At 48.4% G+C, this 17,478-nt stretch overlaps 4 protein-coding genes across 6 annotated transcripts; 2 read left to right on the top strand and 2 right to left on the bottom strand.

Annotated features, from left to right (window-relative positions):
• The first annotated feature begins 58 nt into the window (after positions 1 to 58).
• Positions 59 to 1,844, top strand: NEURL2 (neuralized E3 ubiquitin protein ligase 2). Of its 2 annotated transcripts, none has more exons than XM_036902148.2 (2): positions 59 to 800; positions 1,603 to 1,844. In XM_036902148.2, the coding sequence occupies exons 1-2, from the start codon at positions 59 to 61 to the stop codon at positions 1,716 to 1,718; spliced, it is 858 nt and encodes a 285-aa protein (XP_036758043.2). In that variant the 3' UTR covers positions 1,719 to 1,844. The 2 variants fall into 2 exon arrangements, with proteins under 2 accessions (XP_036758043.2, XP_036758044.1); XM_036902149.2 differs by having other exon boundaries at positions 1,589 to 1,710.
• Positions 1,845 to 2,765: 921 nt separating this feature from the next.
• On the top strand, positions 2,766 to 3,800 carry SPATA25 (spermatogenesis associated 25). The gene is given in 3 exon segments (XM_036900570.2): positions 2,766 to 2,817; positions 3,174 to 3,691; positions 3,693 to 3,800. Coding segments are annotated over 3 exon segments (678 nt in total).
• Positions 3,801 to 4,739: 939 nt separating this feature from the next.
• On the bottom strand, positions 4,740 to 17,402 carry ZSWIM1 (zinc finger SWIM-type containing 1). 2 transcript variants are annotated; one of them, XM_057503032.1, is made up of 2 exons: positions 17,170 to 17,402; positions 4,740 to 6,477 (listed from the first exon to the last, which is right to left on the bottom strand). In XM_057503032.1, exon 2 carries the CDS (start codon positions 6,328 to 6,330, stop codon positions 4,960 to 4,962), a length of 1,371 nt encoding a protein of 456 aa, XP_057359015.1. In that variant the 5' UTR covers positions 6,331 to 6,477; positions 17,170 to 17,402; the 3' UTR covers positions 4,740 to 4,959. The 2 variants fall into 2 exon arrangements, with proteins under 2 accessions (XP_057359015.1, XP_036758034.2); XM_036902139.2 differs by lacking the exon at positions 17,170 to 17,402 and adding an exon at positions 7,242 to 7,480.
• Positions 8,767 to 17,324, bottom strand: ZSWIM3 (zinc finger SWIM-type containing 3). Its single transcript, XM_036902133.2, has 2 exons — positions 17,170 to 17,324; positions 8,767 to 10,839 (listed from the first exon to the last, which is right to left on the bottom strand). The coding sequence occupies exons 1-2, from the start codon at positions 17,322 to 17,324 to the stop codon at positions 8,934 to 8,936; spliced, it is 2,061 nt and encodes a 686-aa protein (XP_036758028.2). The 3' UTR covers positions 8,767 to 8,933.
• Positions 17,403 to 17,478: the final 76 nt, after the last annotated feature.

Raw genomic sequence — 17,478 nt, 5'->3', positions numbered from 1 at the left:
CCATTGACCGCCGCCCAAAATAACCCTGGCTCTTGCTGCCCTGCCTCATGGCCGGGAGATGGCTGCTGTTCTCGACCCCGTGGAACTGGGTGCGCCCTGGGGACCCGTGCGCCCCGAGCCCCCTCCCACCCGCTTCCACCGGGTACACGGGGCAAACATCCGCTTGGACTCCTCGGGAACAAGGGCCACACGCGTGGAGAGTTTCGCCCACGGCGTGTGCTTCAGTCGCGAGCCGCTGGCCCCGGGCCAGGTATTCCTAGTGGAGATCGAGGAGAAAGAGCTGGGCTGGTGCGGTCACCTGCGCCTCGGCCTAACTGCGCTAGACCCCACCGGTCTGGCCGCCGTGCCCGAGTTTTCGCTGCCCGACCTGGTCAGCCTTGGCCACACTTGGGTCTTCGCCATCACGCGTCATCACAACCGCGTGCCCCAGGAGGGCCGCCCGGAGGCAGAGGCAGCAGCCCCCAGCCGATCCTCAGCCCTCCTGGTGGAACCATATCTGTGCATCGAGCAGTTTCGCATTCCCCGCGACCGCCTTGTGGGCCGCAGCCGGCCCGGGCTCTACAGCCACCTCTTGGACCAGCTGTATGAGCTGAACGTGCTGCCTCCGACCGCGCGCGGTAGCCGCCTGGGCGTTCTGTTCTGCCCGCGCCGGGACGGCACGGCAGACATGCACATCATTATCAACGGCGAGGACATGGGCCCCAGCGCCCGGGGACTGCCTGCCGCCCAGCCTCTCTATGCAGTGGTGGACGTGTTTGCCTCCACCAAGATCGTGCGCCTGGTCCAGCTGGAATATGGCTGTAGGTATCCCATCCCTAGGCAGCGACCCCTCCTGGCCCAGTGTGGGGATAAGAACTTGATAGGACTCCCAAGCCCGCTAACAAGGCCTTGGTCTGTCCAGCATTGTTTTAAAAGTTGGGGAATCTGACTTCAAATTCTGTCTCTGCCTGTGATCTTGGACAAGTCACTCCCTGATTCTGGGCCTTAGTTTACCCATCTTGGCTGTGATGGATTAGGATGCTGTCCAAGTTCCCCTTTGGCTTTAATGATATTTTCTGTATTAACCTAGGGCAGGGATTCTAAACAGATTTTAGATCTGGGCCTCTTTGAGAATTGTATGCTCTTTTATGAGACAAATGCTCATAGATTTGGGCATGCCAGTTTAAAGACATCACAGAATCCAGATTGAGTTTCATAATCCCCAGGTCTGGTTCATTATAGCTCTGTTAAGTCTATTATTTATACTTCTGTTCACATCTGATGAATTCAGTGAACTAGAACACACCCAGTGTCTGGCCTCTGCTGGAGGCTAGGCTCCACAGGTAAATCAGACATGTGCCCTATGCCTCCGAAGCTGCTGAGGGAGGGAGAAGGAGGGTGCTGAGTGTTATCATAGAAATACAGCTGCAGCATTGTGCAAGTATTGCGAAAGAGGTGCTTCTCTCAACCACACCAACAGCCCTATGGAGTGGGCTGGGCCTGAAAAGCAGAAGGGACTTGCCCCAGTTAATGACAAGGGGGGTCCAAGACTTAGATCTATTGGATCTCAGCCTCAGGTCCACCATCCTGTTCAGTTTGCCTTTGACAGCCTTCCTTCCATAGTGTCATCCCTGCAGACGCTGTGCCGCCTGGTGATCCAGAGGAGCGTGGTGCACCGGCTGGCCATTGATGGGCTCCACCTGCCCAAAGGACTTAAGGATTTCTGCAAGTATGAGTGAAGGCCTGCAGCCACCCTGAAACAGAGCCACAGGAGCATGTCCTGGCGCCAGAGCTGTGGCTGGTCTGAAGCTGGCCATGTTGCTGCCAGCCCGAACTAGAAATAAACACAGCTGATGCTGACACTGGTCATGGGAAGGTCTCCTTGCCCCTGAAGCTTATGAGGGGCAATTCTTTTAGAACCACTGGGGGTCAGCAGGTCAGAGTTAAGAAACAGCATTTGAGACATCAACTAGCTGAATGGTTCCTGGGTTGGCAACTTGTTGGAGTTATCTGGGGTACTTACAGTGCAAATCTCATTGGATTTGCTGGAGGATTAGGCCTAGACATTGGTTTTTTGTAAAAGCTCCCCTGGAGTGTCTCATGTATGGCCAGGATTGAGAAGCATTTCCCTAAAACAGAGGTCTCAACTTCAGCATGTAACAACTTAAGGAACTTTGAAAAATACTGATAACTGGGTCTGACCCTGGGATTCTGATTTAATTGGTCTGTGATAAGGCTGGGCATCATAATTTCTAAAGACTCCCAGGAGAATCCAATGTGCAGCCTGGTGTGAGAATCAGTGCCTTAGGCCAACATTCACTTTGCAGATGGGAAACTGAAGCCCAGAGATGGAAATGTAACCCAAGATCAGAGCAAATGAATGAATGAGTTTTCCGACTCTCACACTACAGGGCACAAAGCACTAGACTCCTTTATTTGTATCTTTGATCATTTGCTTCCGTACAAATGATCTCATTTAATCCTCACAATTTCTGGTCATGTGGGCATTCAATACCCCCACTTTACAGACGAGGATCTCAAGAATTTAACTGTCCAGGTAACTTGCCCAAAGTAAAGGTAAGAACCCAGAATGCCCAGTTCCTGGTCCAGCACTCTTTTAGTCCCATCCCATTGTCATATAGAGGTTCTAGAATGAAGAGGTCAATGCTGTGAGGTGGGATCCAGATGTAAAGGGGAGGGACTATGAGGTGACATTCTAGAAGGGTGGAGAGGGTAGGACAAAAGGCAGAGGACTGTTCCCTCACAAACACAGGCTTGGGGCAGCCATGTCCTATTTCATTTCTCTGCAAACTCATCCATGTCTGCCTTCTGGCCAAGGTGAGAGGGGCTCCTGGAATTGGAGGGGATACAACTTTCTCTGAGAACTTGTTTCCTGCCCCTGGGGAGGTAGAGGTTCTGGGCATTTTGGAGCTGACCCTGGAGTCCATTTTCTTTGAAGAAAAGCCATTCACAAGGTCTTGCCAATAGCTGCCTACTGGCTCACTCATTCAGTAACACTTCTCTATCACCTACTCGATGGGGATAGGGGTGTGAATGTAAGTAAAACTTAGTTCCCAGTCCCTCGACTGCCTCTTGGGCTGGTCTTAATTGCTTCTGCTCCTCTGCCTTGCCCCTCAGGCCTTCCTCCTCAAAGAGACCAAGAGTAACATACCATCTCATTCGTGTCTCTGCAGGTGGGGCCGCTTCTCCAGGCTCATCCCTTGGCCTCTATAGTCCCAGAGAGCCAGTGGTGGCCTCTGTTGGAGGCCCACTGAGCCAGAAAGCTGAGCAGGTGGCACCTGCTACCCAGGCCTGGGATCCACCCTTGGCAGTGCTGGAAGTCAGGGGCTTCCCTGGGGGTGCTGGCTGGGAGACATTGCGGTGGAAAGAGTACAGCCAATACCACCACGAATTTCCTGACATGAGGCAGCCAAAGAGCGTGGGCTGGGAGGATGGCTGCTCCAGAAGCAGAGCTCCCCACCTGGGTGGCCCCAGCAGGCCTGGGCCCCTGTTGCTGTGTGGGCTGTCACCAGGAGTTCTGCGTATGCCCGCTGAGGCAGGGGGGAAGGAGGCCAGCACCCACCCTGACATCTGCATCCTCATGCTGGCCATGATGATTGCCGGTATCCCCACTGTGCCAGTCCCAGGCCTGCAGGAAGAGGACCTGATCCGGGCAGCTCAAGCTTTCATGATGGCCCATCCAGAGCCGGAGGGGGTCTTTGGAAGAGGCGCCGTGGGAACAGGTGCAGGCCCATGAGGCCTCTGGGAAGGTGCTCCTAGTGAGACCCAGGAGGGGCCAGCCTCCTGGCTCCTGCTTGTAGCTGATGAAATAGCACCAGACAATAGGGTGGCTTCTCTGTATGGTTTTTGGGCAGACGAGGTTGGGGGGGCAGGGATGGGGATAGGGTGGTGGTTTGAGCCACTCTGATGAACACGAGCCCTTCATCAGGGCCCAGACTCCAGGAAGTTAAAGTTTCTTCAGATACCACTAAGCCAGGAGACAGATCTTGTCATTGTAGTTATATTGAAAATTACTCTGGTAGGGGCCCTGCTTGGATAGTGGAGGCTTCTTTGTACAGTTTTGGGACTCAATCGAAATTTCTTGTACAAAGTCCTAGGCAATGTGAATTTTCCTCTTGGCTCACATTTCCCTGCCTGCTAAGGGCAGGTGATGGGACCTAACGCAAGGGAAGAAAGTTAACTTATTGACCACCCATTAGGCATCAGGGCCCATTACATGCCTCCTCTGCTTTAGTCTTACCAACACTGTGGGGATCTCCATGTTTACAAATGAACAATTGAAGCTCAGAGAGGTGACTTGCCTGTAGTCTTATAGCTAGGAAAAGGCAGAACCAGGCCTCAAAAGCTAGGCAGAGGAGAAACCAGGATTCGCATGCAGTGTCAGACTCCAAAGTCTATTCTTTCCATGGTATTTCTTACACTGCCTTTTGCAAGATAAGAAAGTAGACAAGTGCTAGACTAGGCAACATTCAACTTTAATGAACTCGGACTGGGACAGGGAACAAAGGCTGGGGCCTGGCTGAGCCTCAGAGGAGCCTCTTCCTCTGTGGGTCAGATGAGCCCTCTCATTACTGGAGAAGCCTCACCAGGCCCTAACCCTTGATCTCCACCCAATGTCTTTATCTCTTAGAGCAGGGGTCACCTGTTTTTGTAAGGCCCTTGAACCAAGAATAGTTTTTAATTTTTTGAAAAGTTTGTAAAACAACAAAACCAGGAATACACAACAGAGACAGTACATGGCCAGTAAAGCCTAAAATATTTACTATTGGGTTTTTTACGATAAAGATCTGACTCCTGTCTTAGGGAAACGGACACATTTTAGGTAGGGGGCTGCAAGAGAATAGAAGACCCTTGTCCTTTACTGGAAGGAGGGCCCATGGACGTACAACGACGTGGGTGTGGGGGTGTGAGTAGGGATGGATGTGAGTGTGTATGAGCAACTCTGGACACTGAGGGTAATCAGAGCTGGACCTGCTCATAAGGGCCGATCCAGCCGTCGGCCAGTTCCCGCAAGGTGCTGTACCGCCGCTCAAACTCCTCCTGGCTGCAGTGCTGCAAGAGCTGACCCACCTCCTCTGTGAGGAGAGCCACTGCCAAGCGCTTATCCAGGGTCTCACTCCACCTGCTCCCCAGGATGTCATCTAGACTGGCAGCACAGCCTGCTGTCCACTGAGCTGGCAGCATGTCAGGCTGGAGCACCTGGTGGTGGGCACTGAGCATGGCTAGGATGTGGCGGCAAGGCAGACGGAAGACCTGGTGAAAGGAGCAGCTGCAGCTGACAGGGGGCTGGAGCTGCACCCTGTGGGCGTCCTCCAGGATCTGTATGTTCACCTTTTCTGAGCCATAGCTAATGAGGTGCACGGATTTCTGGACGACGGCAAGCTCACCCAGGCAGAGTTGGGCTGCTGGCCCTGTGCAGATAGCATTGAGAGACTGCTGGATGTGGGCTTCTACCAGCTGTTCCACTTTGGGGCTTTTGGGGCTGACATCTGAGGAGGCATGACTGTCTTGGCGACTCAGGTCCAGGCTGAAGCTTGCCTTGTCTCCAGAGTTCTGCTGCATATATCGGAGCAGAGAGGCCATGCCTTGTTCCATGGAGTGGGTAGTGCCAAAGAACTGGCTGAGGATGCGGGTGGTGACCTCCAGGCCTTGGAAGTAGCGGCTACTCTCAGCTCGGCTTCTCCAGCGGTGAGCCAGCCAGATTCGGTCATTGAGCAGCCAGTGTGAGTGAAGCTCAGGCAGCTGAGCTGGCGGGATGCAGTTGCTTAGGAGTGTATATAACTTCCTCAGATTGCCAGCTGTGGCACAGCACATTGTGCTCTGCAGGGAGGTCAGGAGCACCCTCTCTACAGGCTGTTGAAGGGACAGCTGGTAGAACTTGCCCTGGAGGAACTTACAGATGTGAAATGCTGAGAGCAGGACCTCGGCTGCAGGGAATTCCATAGCTAGGGTGGGCAGGGGGAGGAAGTGGGGATCCACTAGGATGGTACAGACTCTCTCCCATGCTGGGTTAAACTTCTTGAACACCTGGAACATCTGGGCCAGGCCTTCAGGATCCTCCTTGGCAGGAATGGCAAAGTAGACTGCTCGGGCCAGATGACCCTCCAGCTGTACCCGAGGTCCATCCACCAGGAAGGTATATAACACCTTGCCTCTTGGGTTATAGGTCCGGTGGATAAATAAGATTTCAGGGAAATGGGCAAAAACACTCTGCATCAAGCAGCTCTGATAGTTGAGGGTATCTAACTGGGCAGTCTTGCTAACCTGATACAGCAGCATAGGTGGGCTTGGGTCTTCAATCAGGAACTCATTCAGCATTGTCAGGGCCATGGGGGAGGTGGGAGATCTCTAGATGCCAAGGCAAAAATACTTTCTCTGCGAGGCTGCTGTCTAGAAGGCTCTCAGTCTCTCAAAACTCCAACTAAGTTGAGGCTTGAGGCTAGACTGTACTTCCCAAATCTTGTTCCAAAGATGGGCCTACGGAGAAGGACAGAGGTTTAAGGAGACAGTAAGGGCTTGGCTCTACAATGATTTATCCAGACAATATTTATTGCTTACCATGTATCAGCACTGTTCTGGGGAGATACATAATAAACACATAAACAAACAAGTATGTATCAGATAATGAAGATTACAAAGACCACAGAACTGGAGTAAGTTGGGGGTGGGAGGGATACTTTAGTTAAGGTGGCCAGGGAAGCCCCAGCTGGTGGGGATGGGGAAAAATGACATTAGAGCTGAGACCTAATTAATAAGAAGCCAGCCAAGGGAAGATTTGGCTCCAAGAAATTTAAATAACTCTGAAGGCCAAAGCTGCACCTGGTCTTTTTTTTTCTCCTTAAATAGCATTTTAAATATCTGTATAGCACTTTCTATTTACAAATTACTTCTTGGCACCCATTCTTTCTTTTGGTGCTGGTATATACAAGGGAACTGCAATTGCCCCAAACTTGCTTTGTGATCTTGGGCAAGCCGGTGACTGCCTCTGAACCTCAATCCCTTCAACCATGAACTGGGGCTAGCAAATGTGCATAGCTTCTCCTTCCTCTATGTAAATCCCTCTATTACTTGCAATACTCTGTTCACGTTTCCTCTATTTGGTTCCAAACCAGGTCCCTGTCCCATTTTACGGATGAAAAACTGAGGTTCAAAGGTGTTAAGTGACTTGTCCACCATTACTAAGTAGCTGGAAGAGATCCTGATTCAGAGATGGAGAGGAGATGCAGCCTCTGACCTCTCACCTCTCATCGGGGTGGGAGGATGTGGCAGTCTGACATTCCTATTCGAAGTACGGCCGGAGCCTTAAGTCAACTTCCCACCCCTTTGGGAGTTGCGTCATGGCTGACCGCGGTCACCAGCTGCTTCACACCTTCACTCCTCCCAAACTCACTCACCCACAGTCTGGCTCGGCCGCCATTTCTCCCTATTTGACCCTGCCTCTCAGTCTGACTGACCTCTAGGCTCACCAACCGCGGCGCCAGCTTTCCGCCGTGACTCAAGCCAATGGCCTGAGGAATTCGCTATCGGTCTTTGGAGCACAGACCAATCGCAGTCCAGCAGCTCCTGGGCGGGAGCTGCTACCATGGTTACGACGCTCGGCTGGCGATAACCAACGAGAACCTGAGGACATTTGCATCCAGGAGCGGCCCTGGAACGGCGTGTTGCTATGGAAACTCCCTCATGGGCCGAAAATGAAAAGCAAAATAAATACGGTTTTTTTTTTTTCCCTTTCTGGTCAAATCTCAGATTCTAGCGGGGTAGGAAAAGGGGCCTAGGTAGTTGTATTGTGTCTTCTGCCTTATGGGCAAACGAAGTCCCAGGTCTCCCTGGCTCTCCATTAGGGGTGAGGGGCTCAACTCTTGGAGTGGGGGAAATCCATATATTGAGGGAGCTGTTGCCCAGCCCAACCCCCTCCAGTATTTCCCAAAAGAGATCCAGAATGGCACAGTGACTTGTTTTAGGTCACCGTGGATTGGCTCAAGAACCAAGACCACCTGACATCTTTTGACCTCAGTTCCCCTAAAAAACACATCTTGGAAAACTGGGTGGCTTTAGAGGATTAAGATTACAAACCAGCAACAATAAGTACTTATAACTGCAATGAAAATGTTCAGTTTATATAAACCTCCAGGGGAAATTAAGACTAGAAGAAGCCAACACACTTATTTTTACAGATGAGGAAAACGAATAGGGACTTGCTCATAGTCCCCCAGCAATTTTGGGGCAGTCAACTCTAGGATTCAGGTTCTTCCCTCCCAGTCTATTTGGCCTCCACCTGCCAGAACACAAGGCAGCCTGAAATCAGTGTTGACGTCTTGGATAGCAGGAAGAGGGTGGAGTGTGTGGTGAACTGTTAAGTCTTTGAACTTGAGGTATCAGGATGTTTGGCTCCTCAAACCCCATTACATTCCCTCCCTATTCAAGCACCCTACATTTCCTCAACTTACTTGATTTTATTAAAAACAAACTTTATTTAATATGAATAAAAATAAGTCCAAATAACAGATTCTTTGTAAATAGCAGCAACAGCCAAAGGATCGCCCTCCTTTCCTTTGTCTCCGCAAACAGGCCCCTTTGTCAGGTCCATTTCGTCTCACCTTATCCTGGAACAGAGAGCTTATCTACGTAAAGTGAGTAAGATCTGATCTCAGGAGTTGGGGGAGAAAGAGGGGTGACCTTTCAGCACGGAGATAACTTTGGCCTTGAACAATGAATGAGGCTCCCAAGGAATGACAAAGGTAGGGCAGAAAAGAGGCAGATTCAAAGGACTGTCACTCCGTGGGGATCCTCTTCTCCCTATTGTAACAATCCTCCTAGCCCTACCTGGGAAGACTGATTAAAATGCAGACAGACCCCTAGCATGCTCTGCCCACTTTGAGCTCTCAGATTTACAAGGAAAGGGGTTTGTGGCCCAATGCACCAGCATGAGAGCTTCAATCACTAAGTGTGGCTCCAGCAAGAGGGAGTCCCTCCCCTTCCTCCTGCTTTCCCCAGAGGAAAGGGAGGCAGCCCACATCCTTGAAGTCCCCTGGCTGCTGAATGGGCTCAGGCGGCTGGCAGGGGTCAGCCCAGATGTCCACAATCTTGCGCAAGGTGGAACAGCGTTCCTCCAGCTCTGGCCCCTCGCTCTGCATTAGCAGGTTTGCTAGCTCCCGGCTCAGGTCCTGAATCATGCTGTTCCGTCCTTGCTTCCCAGGCTGGCCTGTATTTGGGAGCACGACAGGGTCCTGGAGCTCCCCACTGGGCCCAAGGAGGTGCTGGTACCTCTTCTGCCACCGGCGGCACACCATGGCTTCCCCCACGGGCCTCTGGCTGGTGTACAGCAGGGCCAGAATATGCCGGCATGGCAGGTGGTACCACTGTTGAAAGGAGCAGCTGCAGCTACAGCCGTCTTTGCTAACCTGATGAGAATCCTCTAGCAGCTGAATGTCCACTGAGGAGCCAGCAATGTCCAGTAAGTGCGTGGAGTTCTGAACCACCTCCCACTCACTGTGGCACAGCTTATAGGCCAGTGCAGAGCCACTCTGCTGCAAGGTGTCCAGCATGCCACCCTGGGAGGCCTGCACCTGCTCTGGCTTTGTCTCTTCCACAGGGAGCCTGAGAAGCCTCTCTCCACAGATTGAAAAAGCTTTCTTAGACTTTGGTGGCATGCTTGCTGGCCGGGCTCTCTTTAACCTGAGAGGAGCTGTGGGCAAGTTCTTCAAGCCTTTGATATTAAAGAAGTCTATATAATCCACAAAGCGCAGGATACAGTCCAGTAGGGACTGCTGCTCCCGAAAGAGGCTTGAGACCTTGCTGGTGACAACGTCTAGGCTGTCCATGTATGTGTTACATGCATGCAGGCCTTTCCTAACATGCATGTACCACAGCAGTTCACAGGAGAACCAGTGGGTCTGCAGGAAGCTGAAGAGCCCCTCATCTAGTAGGGCTTGGGACATCTGACAGAGATTTTGCAGGCTGGCATCAGAAGTGACAAATACAGCCTTCCGCAGAGCTTCTTTCATGAGCCATTTAAAGGATGGATTGGCTGAACTATGATGCAACTTCTTCTCTAAGAGTCGGGTTGTGTGGTAGATGGAAAGGAGGATACGGGCAGCAGGGAAGATTTCCTGCAGGATGCCTCGATGAGGGAAGGACGGGTCCACAAAGACCACCTTGACCTTGGGCCAATCTGAGTTGAACTCTGTGAAGATACTCAGCATCTTGGCCACGGAGGTGGTTGTCTCAGTCTTAAGCACAGCGAAGTGTACTACTCGACCTTCTCGTTCTTTGTTTTCCACCAAGAAGGCATACAGGATGTGGCCCTGGGTGTTCTCCACCCGGTGCAGCAGGAGATTTTCTGGGAAGCGGATGAACAGATCACTCATCTTGCTGCTCTGAAAGCTGAGCCGGTCTAGGTCTTGGCTGTTGCCCACACTGAGGGAGGCCATGGAACCCTTATTGACCTTAAGAAAGTTCTTCATCACCTTTGCTATCTTGGTCAGGTCAGAAGACTTGATGCCCTCCTGCTCTGGCTTGGAGGGTGCTTGAACCTTACCTAAGCCAAATGATGATTCCACTGGGGACTTCTTGGCAGTTTCGAGGTCTTTTTTGATTGCGGGCTGCACACGCTGGGGGTTCTGCAGGCACAGCGTCCTGTTAGAATTGCTAGCAGTGTCTTCTCCAGGACCGGTAGTTTTAGAGTCAACATGTATATGCTGGGTGTTGAGTTCACTGATAAACAGTCTATCCAGTTTCTCATTGTACCGCAGAAGCAAGTATGCTGGGCACATGTCCGCCTTGGGTGTTCTCTTCGTGTTTGATTGGGTCTGAATACAGACAAATTTCACCTGCACATATCTAGGGAGGTAGAGGTGACAATGAGAAAGGTGACCACCCTCTTTCTTTCACAAGGCAAGGCCCTGTATTGGCCTCATGGGGCTGATATGTTTCCTGGAGACCACAGTGCAGCATAGGATTACGTAAGGAAGATTTATGTTCACTCACCAGCATTTAGTTCTTCAAGCTACTGACTAACTAAAACTCCCTTCATTTTCATCTACAACAATTCTAAGCCCCCCAACTCTTTCCACTCATTCCCTCTCTGTTGCCCATCTGTAGATGCCAACAATTCAATCTGAGGCAAGATACAAGGGAAAATTGACAAGAGGCATCAGCAGAGAGCCCAGCTGGTTACTGTTTAAAATGTCTCCTTCATTTTGCCTTTTAGGACCCATTGCCCCCTCCTTCTCCAGACTGCTAGGGTCACAGTGGCCCTCAGGGGTTAGGGTGTGCCTGGGCCTCATCTCTAAGAGGGAACATCTCTGTTCATCTTTCATTTAAAGAAAAACATCCAAATCCTAAGAGAGTCTGAGAACTCCTGGATGATCTTCAGGGTCCTGGCTAGGTTTGCCATTCTAGGATGAAAGGGATGATTCAAAGGAGAAGGGTAAATTGAATGCCTGTCTTTTTCTCTTCCTATCCCCATTCCACCCATGCTTCAAAAGCCAAATCAGTCCGCCCTCTCCAGGACGCCTTTATGGATATCCTCAAGCCACAGTAATTGTTCCTTTCTCTGAATTCATAGCATTTATTTAAAATAAAAGGCTTACCAGATTCTCTGGGGAGCTGTATATCCAGCAATTTAACAGTGCGGATGCTGAGGACTGACTGACTGGATTTGAATGAGGGCTTCACCACTGGGGAGCTGTGTGACCTTGGGCAAGTCACTTCACCTCTGCAGTTTCTCATCATAAAATGAGACTATCTTATTAGGGTTGTCTGAAGATTAGGTAAGCCACAGACATAATATCTAGCCCAAAGCCTGGTTTAGCCTTTTATTTAGGCTAAATAAAAGTCCTGCAGTTTTGTTACTATTATTACATCTCTCATGCCTTGTTGACACTCCCTTGGGTGTTTAAATTCTACTTTTCCAATTGGATGGTGCTGCTTCAAGTGACAGGACTGAGTTATTTATCAGGGCAGTCCAAGCACCCAACACAGTGCTATTCCTTCAATAGATACTTATCAAAGGCATAAGGGTGAATGACTCATGGAACCCCAGTGGTGGGATGGGTCACACCCTGGCCTCCTCAGGGAGGAGTGTCCCAGACCAGGGGAGGGGAGAGAAAACCTTAACCCCTGCTGTGACATGACACAGCCTGGGTACCTCACCAACCCTTTTCCAAACACTCTAATCCAGCTGGTCCTGTCTGCCCACCCTGTAGGGCAAGCAGGATATGCCAGGGCCACAATAACAGGGTGGAGGGGCCTGGTGCTGAAAATGCCTGTACCTGTGCACAGTGCTAGGGTGGCAATGCCAACACTAGCTCAGGGTAAGGAAGGGGCACGAACAGCCTGTAAGGGGTGATGGTGGTGGGGCCTCTGCCTCTCTCTCCAGCTTTGTTTTCCACCTGTCCCCACTTTGCTTTTGGTGCCCTACAAAGACAAACTGCCTACAGCTTCCTGTGTTCACTGTGCTGTGTCACCTTTGTGCCTTTGCTCATGTTTGTCTCCGTCTGGAATGCCCTCCCCATCAAAGCTTACTCATCCTTCAGGACTACACTCAGCACCATCTTTTCTAAGGAGCCTTCCCCAAGCCCTTAGACTGGGCCCTACCCTTCTGCTGGCTCAATATTAACTTAGCACAGCTCTAACGCATCAGATTGTATTGCTCTTGTGTCAATATAATTATTGATGTAATGCTCTTAGGGCATGTTTGTTAAGCTAGTCCACAGAAACAATACTGGCAAAGTACCAACATAAAGCTCTTTTCTACTCTTCCTGGTTCCATTAACAACTGCACCTCCTAAGGTGGAAACCTGGGCATTCTTTTCCATTTCTCCTTCTCCCTATCTATATGCAATATGTGAACAAGTCTTTTACATTCTTTCCTAGCACTACTACAAATATTAAGGTATTATATGCCAGGTTATATTAAGCCCTTAACACACATCTCTTTTCAGTAGGCCAAGGGTTCTATTTTCAACCACATTTTACAGATAGGGAAATAGGCTTAAAAGGTTCTCAAAGATTAATTTCTGGGATTTAATCCTCAAACTAAAACTGGAAGATCTGGGATTTGAACTAAGCCTGTTTAGCTACAGAGGGTGTAGTTAACCATTATGCTGCCTGTCTTCTTTCGAAATATCTCTTTACATTCTCATTTTCACCCTCTTCAACTTGACCCTCAATGCATTAGGCAGGTTCAGTAACTTTCTTAAAGATCTCTAAACATTCTCTCCTTGTTGGCATCATGCATTTCAAATTTCATGGGTAATAGTTGAAGCCTGTTAATTTTTCCCCGTTTCCTTTAATCTTTTTTCTTGAGATATAATTTACAGAGAAGTACACAAATCTTTTGTAAGAATTCACTGAGCACTGTAGTTATTTTCATTTGTACTTACTTCTGTCTCCCAAGTTAATGCAGACTCCCTTTAAGACAGGCATAGGTTTTATACTTTTCTGAATCTCCCTCAGAGCTTATGGCTAAGAGCACCCAACCAGGGTTTGGAGGAATGAGTCACAGCTTCCTCCCAATGTCCTTTGCAGATGTTTATATTCCCCTGGTGGAGAGTGCAGCCAGTGTACACCCAGAGCACTGTACCAGGCACAGACTAGCTCCTCCAAACACACATACAGAATGAACTTTAAATGAGCAACTGTATGGCAGAGGAAGGTCTTATAAGAGGAATAGTATACTAGTGAGGGTACTGGGAGAGTTCTGTCAGATAACCTAGCTTCCAGTCCCAGCACTATTATTAACAATAACTTTGGACAAGATCTTTGGTAAAGTTTAAACATATACTAAGTCCTACAATGTACCAAACACTGTATGAGTTGCTCAGAATGCTACAAAGTCTAATTAGATAGTCTTTATTCTCTAAATCTAGTGAGCAGAGAGATTGTCGCATAGGTAGACAGTAAGTCAAAATCAAGTGAATGGTTACAAGTACAGGCAACATACTTACAACTGAATAAGGAGTGATTCACTCTATAAGGATTCATACAGATTAACTAAAGGCTTTTGATTCATTTTGCCTAAGATCTGGGCCCTTACTGTATGTAAACTGCATCTTGGGCCACAAACAGGATTGTAACAGGTGGGATAAAGCCATTTAGACCATATCACCTAAGTTATGAACAAGACTCAAGTCAGAATATCTGCGTTTAAATTCCAGCTCTACCACTTATTAGCTGTGTAAACTTGGACATGTCACGTCACTTCCTCTAAGCCTCCAATTCCTTATCTATAAACATGGAAATAACAAGAGCACTGATCTATAAATCATCAGTAACCCATCCAAGAATAATCAGTACCACTAAAAGTGAATTAAAGGCTCTACAAGATCTGTTGGTGCCAAACCAACATCATTTAGCCCCCTTCTCACTTCCTAACAGAAGTTAGGAACACATCCCTATCATATCATCATCCTTGATTTCCCTTCTCCATTTGTTAACTGGTGTAAGGCTGAGAGGTGATCTGGGAGTTCTCTCTCATTACTTTCCGGGACTTCACTTAGGTCCTACAGCTCTCGGGAGATGTGCAATTTCAGTTTGCAGTTTGGACATTTTTTGGGAACACATTGTAACACATTATGTCCCACCCAAAAAATGTCCAGAGGCTGCTACTCCTGCCCTACATAGCTAAGTGCTTCGGGGCTAGTTTAAGCCAATTAAGGAAATCTCATTAGGAAACTGAAGGAAGGCTTTTTCTTCTGAATTGACTCCTGCCTTTGTACCATGTGGGGACCCATCCTGAGGGCAAAGTTGAGTACTGAGGATGGCAGAGTAGGATACAAATAGCTTGGACCACTGTAACAATCACCTTCAAAAGCCCATCTCTGGGTTTCTAAGAAATAAACAATTAAAATCCTCAGTTTTCAGTTAACTGCAGCCAAACACATCCCCAGGAACAACACTTCACAGTAAATGGTGATGAAAAAAATTGAGTGGAATTTATCTTAAAATGAGACTAAAATTATGAAGTTTATATATTTAACCAAATGTACGTTATAATGGCAGCTATATGCCAATTCTTAGATCAAAAATGACTTAATGTGTCAGTTGCTTTCCCTGTTCCTTCCCCCTGCCCCGCCATCCCATCCCAGTGTATTTTTCCCAAACACTGTAGTTTATTTTCTGTCTCACTATTCCAATATGTAAAGATCAGTTTTACCAAAATATTTTCAGGCTTTATCAGATTTCCCAAGGGCCTAATTTGTTTGTTAGGCAAATTCTTTGCTTTTCACACCCCTATCATATCATCATCCTTGATTTCCCTTCTCCATTTGTTAACTGGTGTAAGGCTGAGAGGTGATCCAGGAGTTCTCTCTCCATTACTTTCCAGGACTTCACCTAAGTCCTACAGCTCTCAGGAGATGTGCAATTTCAGTTTGCAGTTAGTTTTACTTGCACTGTATTATCCTGCTATTTACCACATCTATTCATTAGCCAGAAACTGGCTGCCAAAGATGCTGATGGGACTGGTAAGGATTAAGTAGGAAGGAATGATTAAGTCATGACTAATTTTCTAAGTGGCTAGTTTATTAGCAAGACTTCTGTGTAATGGCGTTTGCTTTCCTACACAGCCTTGTGACTATGGATACATGGAAAATGAAAACTTAGTAAAACAAGGGCCTAGTTCAAAGGGTATGATGAGGATTAAATAAAACAATGCCTGTAAAGTTCTTAGTGGCTGGAATGTGTTCCCAAAAAATGTCCAGAAAAGGTAGCTATTAAACTGAATAACAATGGAGACACCAGAATACTTAATGGGCTGAAGAACATCAATACCTCAAAAGCCGTAACAAGAAGAAAAATGTAACAGTCATATATAAAAATATGAGAGGGTAATGAAGACATAAAATCATAGAATCACCCTGTTGATTGGGACTTATGGTCATTTAGTGATAATTCTCACAGCACACTTTTTGACTCTAAAGTACCGCTTTCTATCATGTACTACTACAGTTACAACTTTGGCAAATACTCACTGAGCACTGCATTTCAGCCACTACCTGCATTTTCTTATTTAATCTTCACTATATCCTCATTTAAAAATGGATGAAATTATGTCACAGAGGTTAAAAGTCTTACCAACGTCAAGGGGAAGGCCTGTCTGACTCCCAAACTCCCACTTTTAACCACTATTGGGGTTCAGGATAGGCTGCTCTAGAACGTGCCACTTTGGCCTGAGGATTATTTCAAGCTGAAAACAATTTAAGCCCAAAAAGAGCCTTTTCCCTCCCCCCTTGGCTGCCTAAAAGGATTTAGATGGGGAGTCTGTACCACGAAAACAGCTACAGAACTTTGATTCTCTGAGTTGGCCCACATAGACTGTTCAAATTTGAACTGATACTCAATTTTTCAAAAGCAGACAAATTCACACAAGGCTGGATTTCTGGCTCCTTTCTCCCAAAACTCTGGCAACACGGTCTTCATTTTCACATGGCAGCCACTGGCTGGAGTTGATAAGGCCCATTTTGCCCACTTGACACTTCTGTTCTCCCTAGCATAAAGACCTGGTGTTGACTGTTCTCTCATCATTCCTTTTCTACCAGTAAAATTAAAAATTGGACTTTCTCACATTGGGCTCTTTCACCTGCGGCCTGAAGCCAACTGAGTTTGCCGCCCTTATCTTAGCCCCGAAGCCTCTTTTCTCATCTAATAAATGGGCAAAAAAATTATCTTTAATTCTCAATACAGCCCCATGGGGTAAAAGCATGCAGACTAGAGAACACTGCCTAGGCCGTGGGAAGTGTTTGAAAAACAGCTGTTGATCTCAGTAGCCCAAGAACCATTTAAAAAAACAAATGAATGAAGGAACGAATGAACTAACCAACAAATGACCGCATGATTGCTTAGTAAACAGAAGACTGATGAAGGAAACTATCGCCAAGGCGTTTCTATCGATTTGTGAAGACAATACTTTGTTTCTGGGACACTGCAGGTGCTCAAAAAAAATGGGACAAACTGCAGTTATGAATTCCGGAAAAGCTAAATGAGGGACTGAGTGAAGGTGAAGTGGGTGGTCAATAAGCGAAGCCTGTGAACGTTTTGCTCTTTTCACCAAACACACAGCAAGTGCTGAGTGCCTGCTGAGTGCTCACAGAACTGGGTCCCAACAACACTGCCTCCTCTTCCAGGCCGCCCACGCGCCCTCCTGCCCCGCCCTCGCCCCGCCCTTACAGGATGTCCTCGCGGATGGAGGTGCCACGGTTGAGGTTGTGGAAGCGGACGGAGACGCAGTCCCTGAGAATGAAGGAGCACCTGTTCTCCTTTTTATAGGCGCTGAAGCACTCCTTGAAGTCCTCATAGGTCTTGAAGCAGCTGCCCAGCTCCATGGCCGCCCCCTCAGCCCACACCAGGGGCTGGCCCCAAGATCAACACCAGGGTTCAGAGGTCACACTATGAGGGTCTACAGGCTGGCGTGGGACCAGGATGCCTTAAGGGTCGGCCCCAGTTGGTTGGCCTGTTATGGAGCTCAGGAGGAGCGCT

This window comes from Manis pentadactyla, chromosome 5 (assembly GCF_030020395.1).
Source record: "Manis pentadactyla isolate mManPen7 chromosome 5, mManPen7.hap1, whole genome shotgun sequence".
In the NCBI taxonomy this organism is placed as follows: domain Eukaryota; kingdom Metazoa; phylum Chordata; class Mammalia; order Pholidota; family Manidae; genus Manis; species Manis pentadactyla.
This window is presented reverse-complemented; position numbering and strand designations above follow the sequence as displayed.

Coding starts and splice junctions, on each gene's coding strand:
- NEURL2 (XM_036902148.2), top strand. CDS start 59: ATGGCTGCTGTTCTCGACCCCGTGGAACTGGGTGCGCCCTGGGGACCC. Junction 801..1,602: donor GGTCCAGCTGGAATATGGCT/GTAGGTATCCCA, acceptor TTCCTTCCATAG/TGTCATCCCTGCAGACGCTG.
- ZSWIM1 (XM_057503032.1), bottom strand. CDS start 6,330: ATGGCCCTGACAATGCTGAATGAGTTCCTGATTGAAGACCCAAGCCCA.
- ZSWIM3 (XM_036902133.2), bottom strand. CDS start 17,324: ATGGAGCTGGGCAGCTGCTTCAAGACCTATGAGGACTTCAAGGAGTGC. Junction 10,840..17,169: donor TCCATCCGCGAGGACATCCT/GTAAGGGCGGGG, acceptor CTACCTCCCTAG/ATATGTGCAGGTGAAATTTG.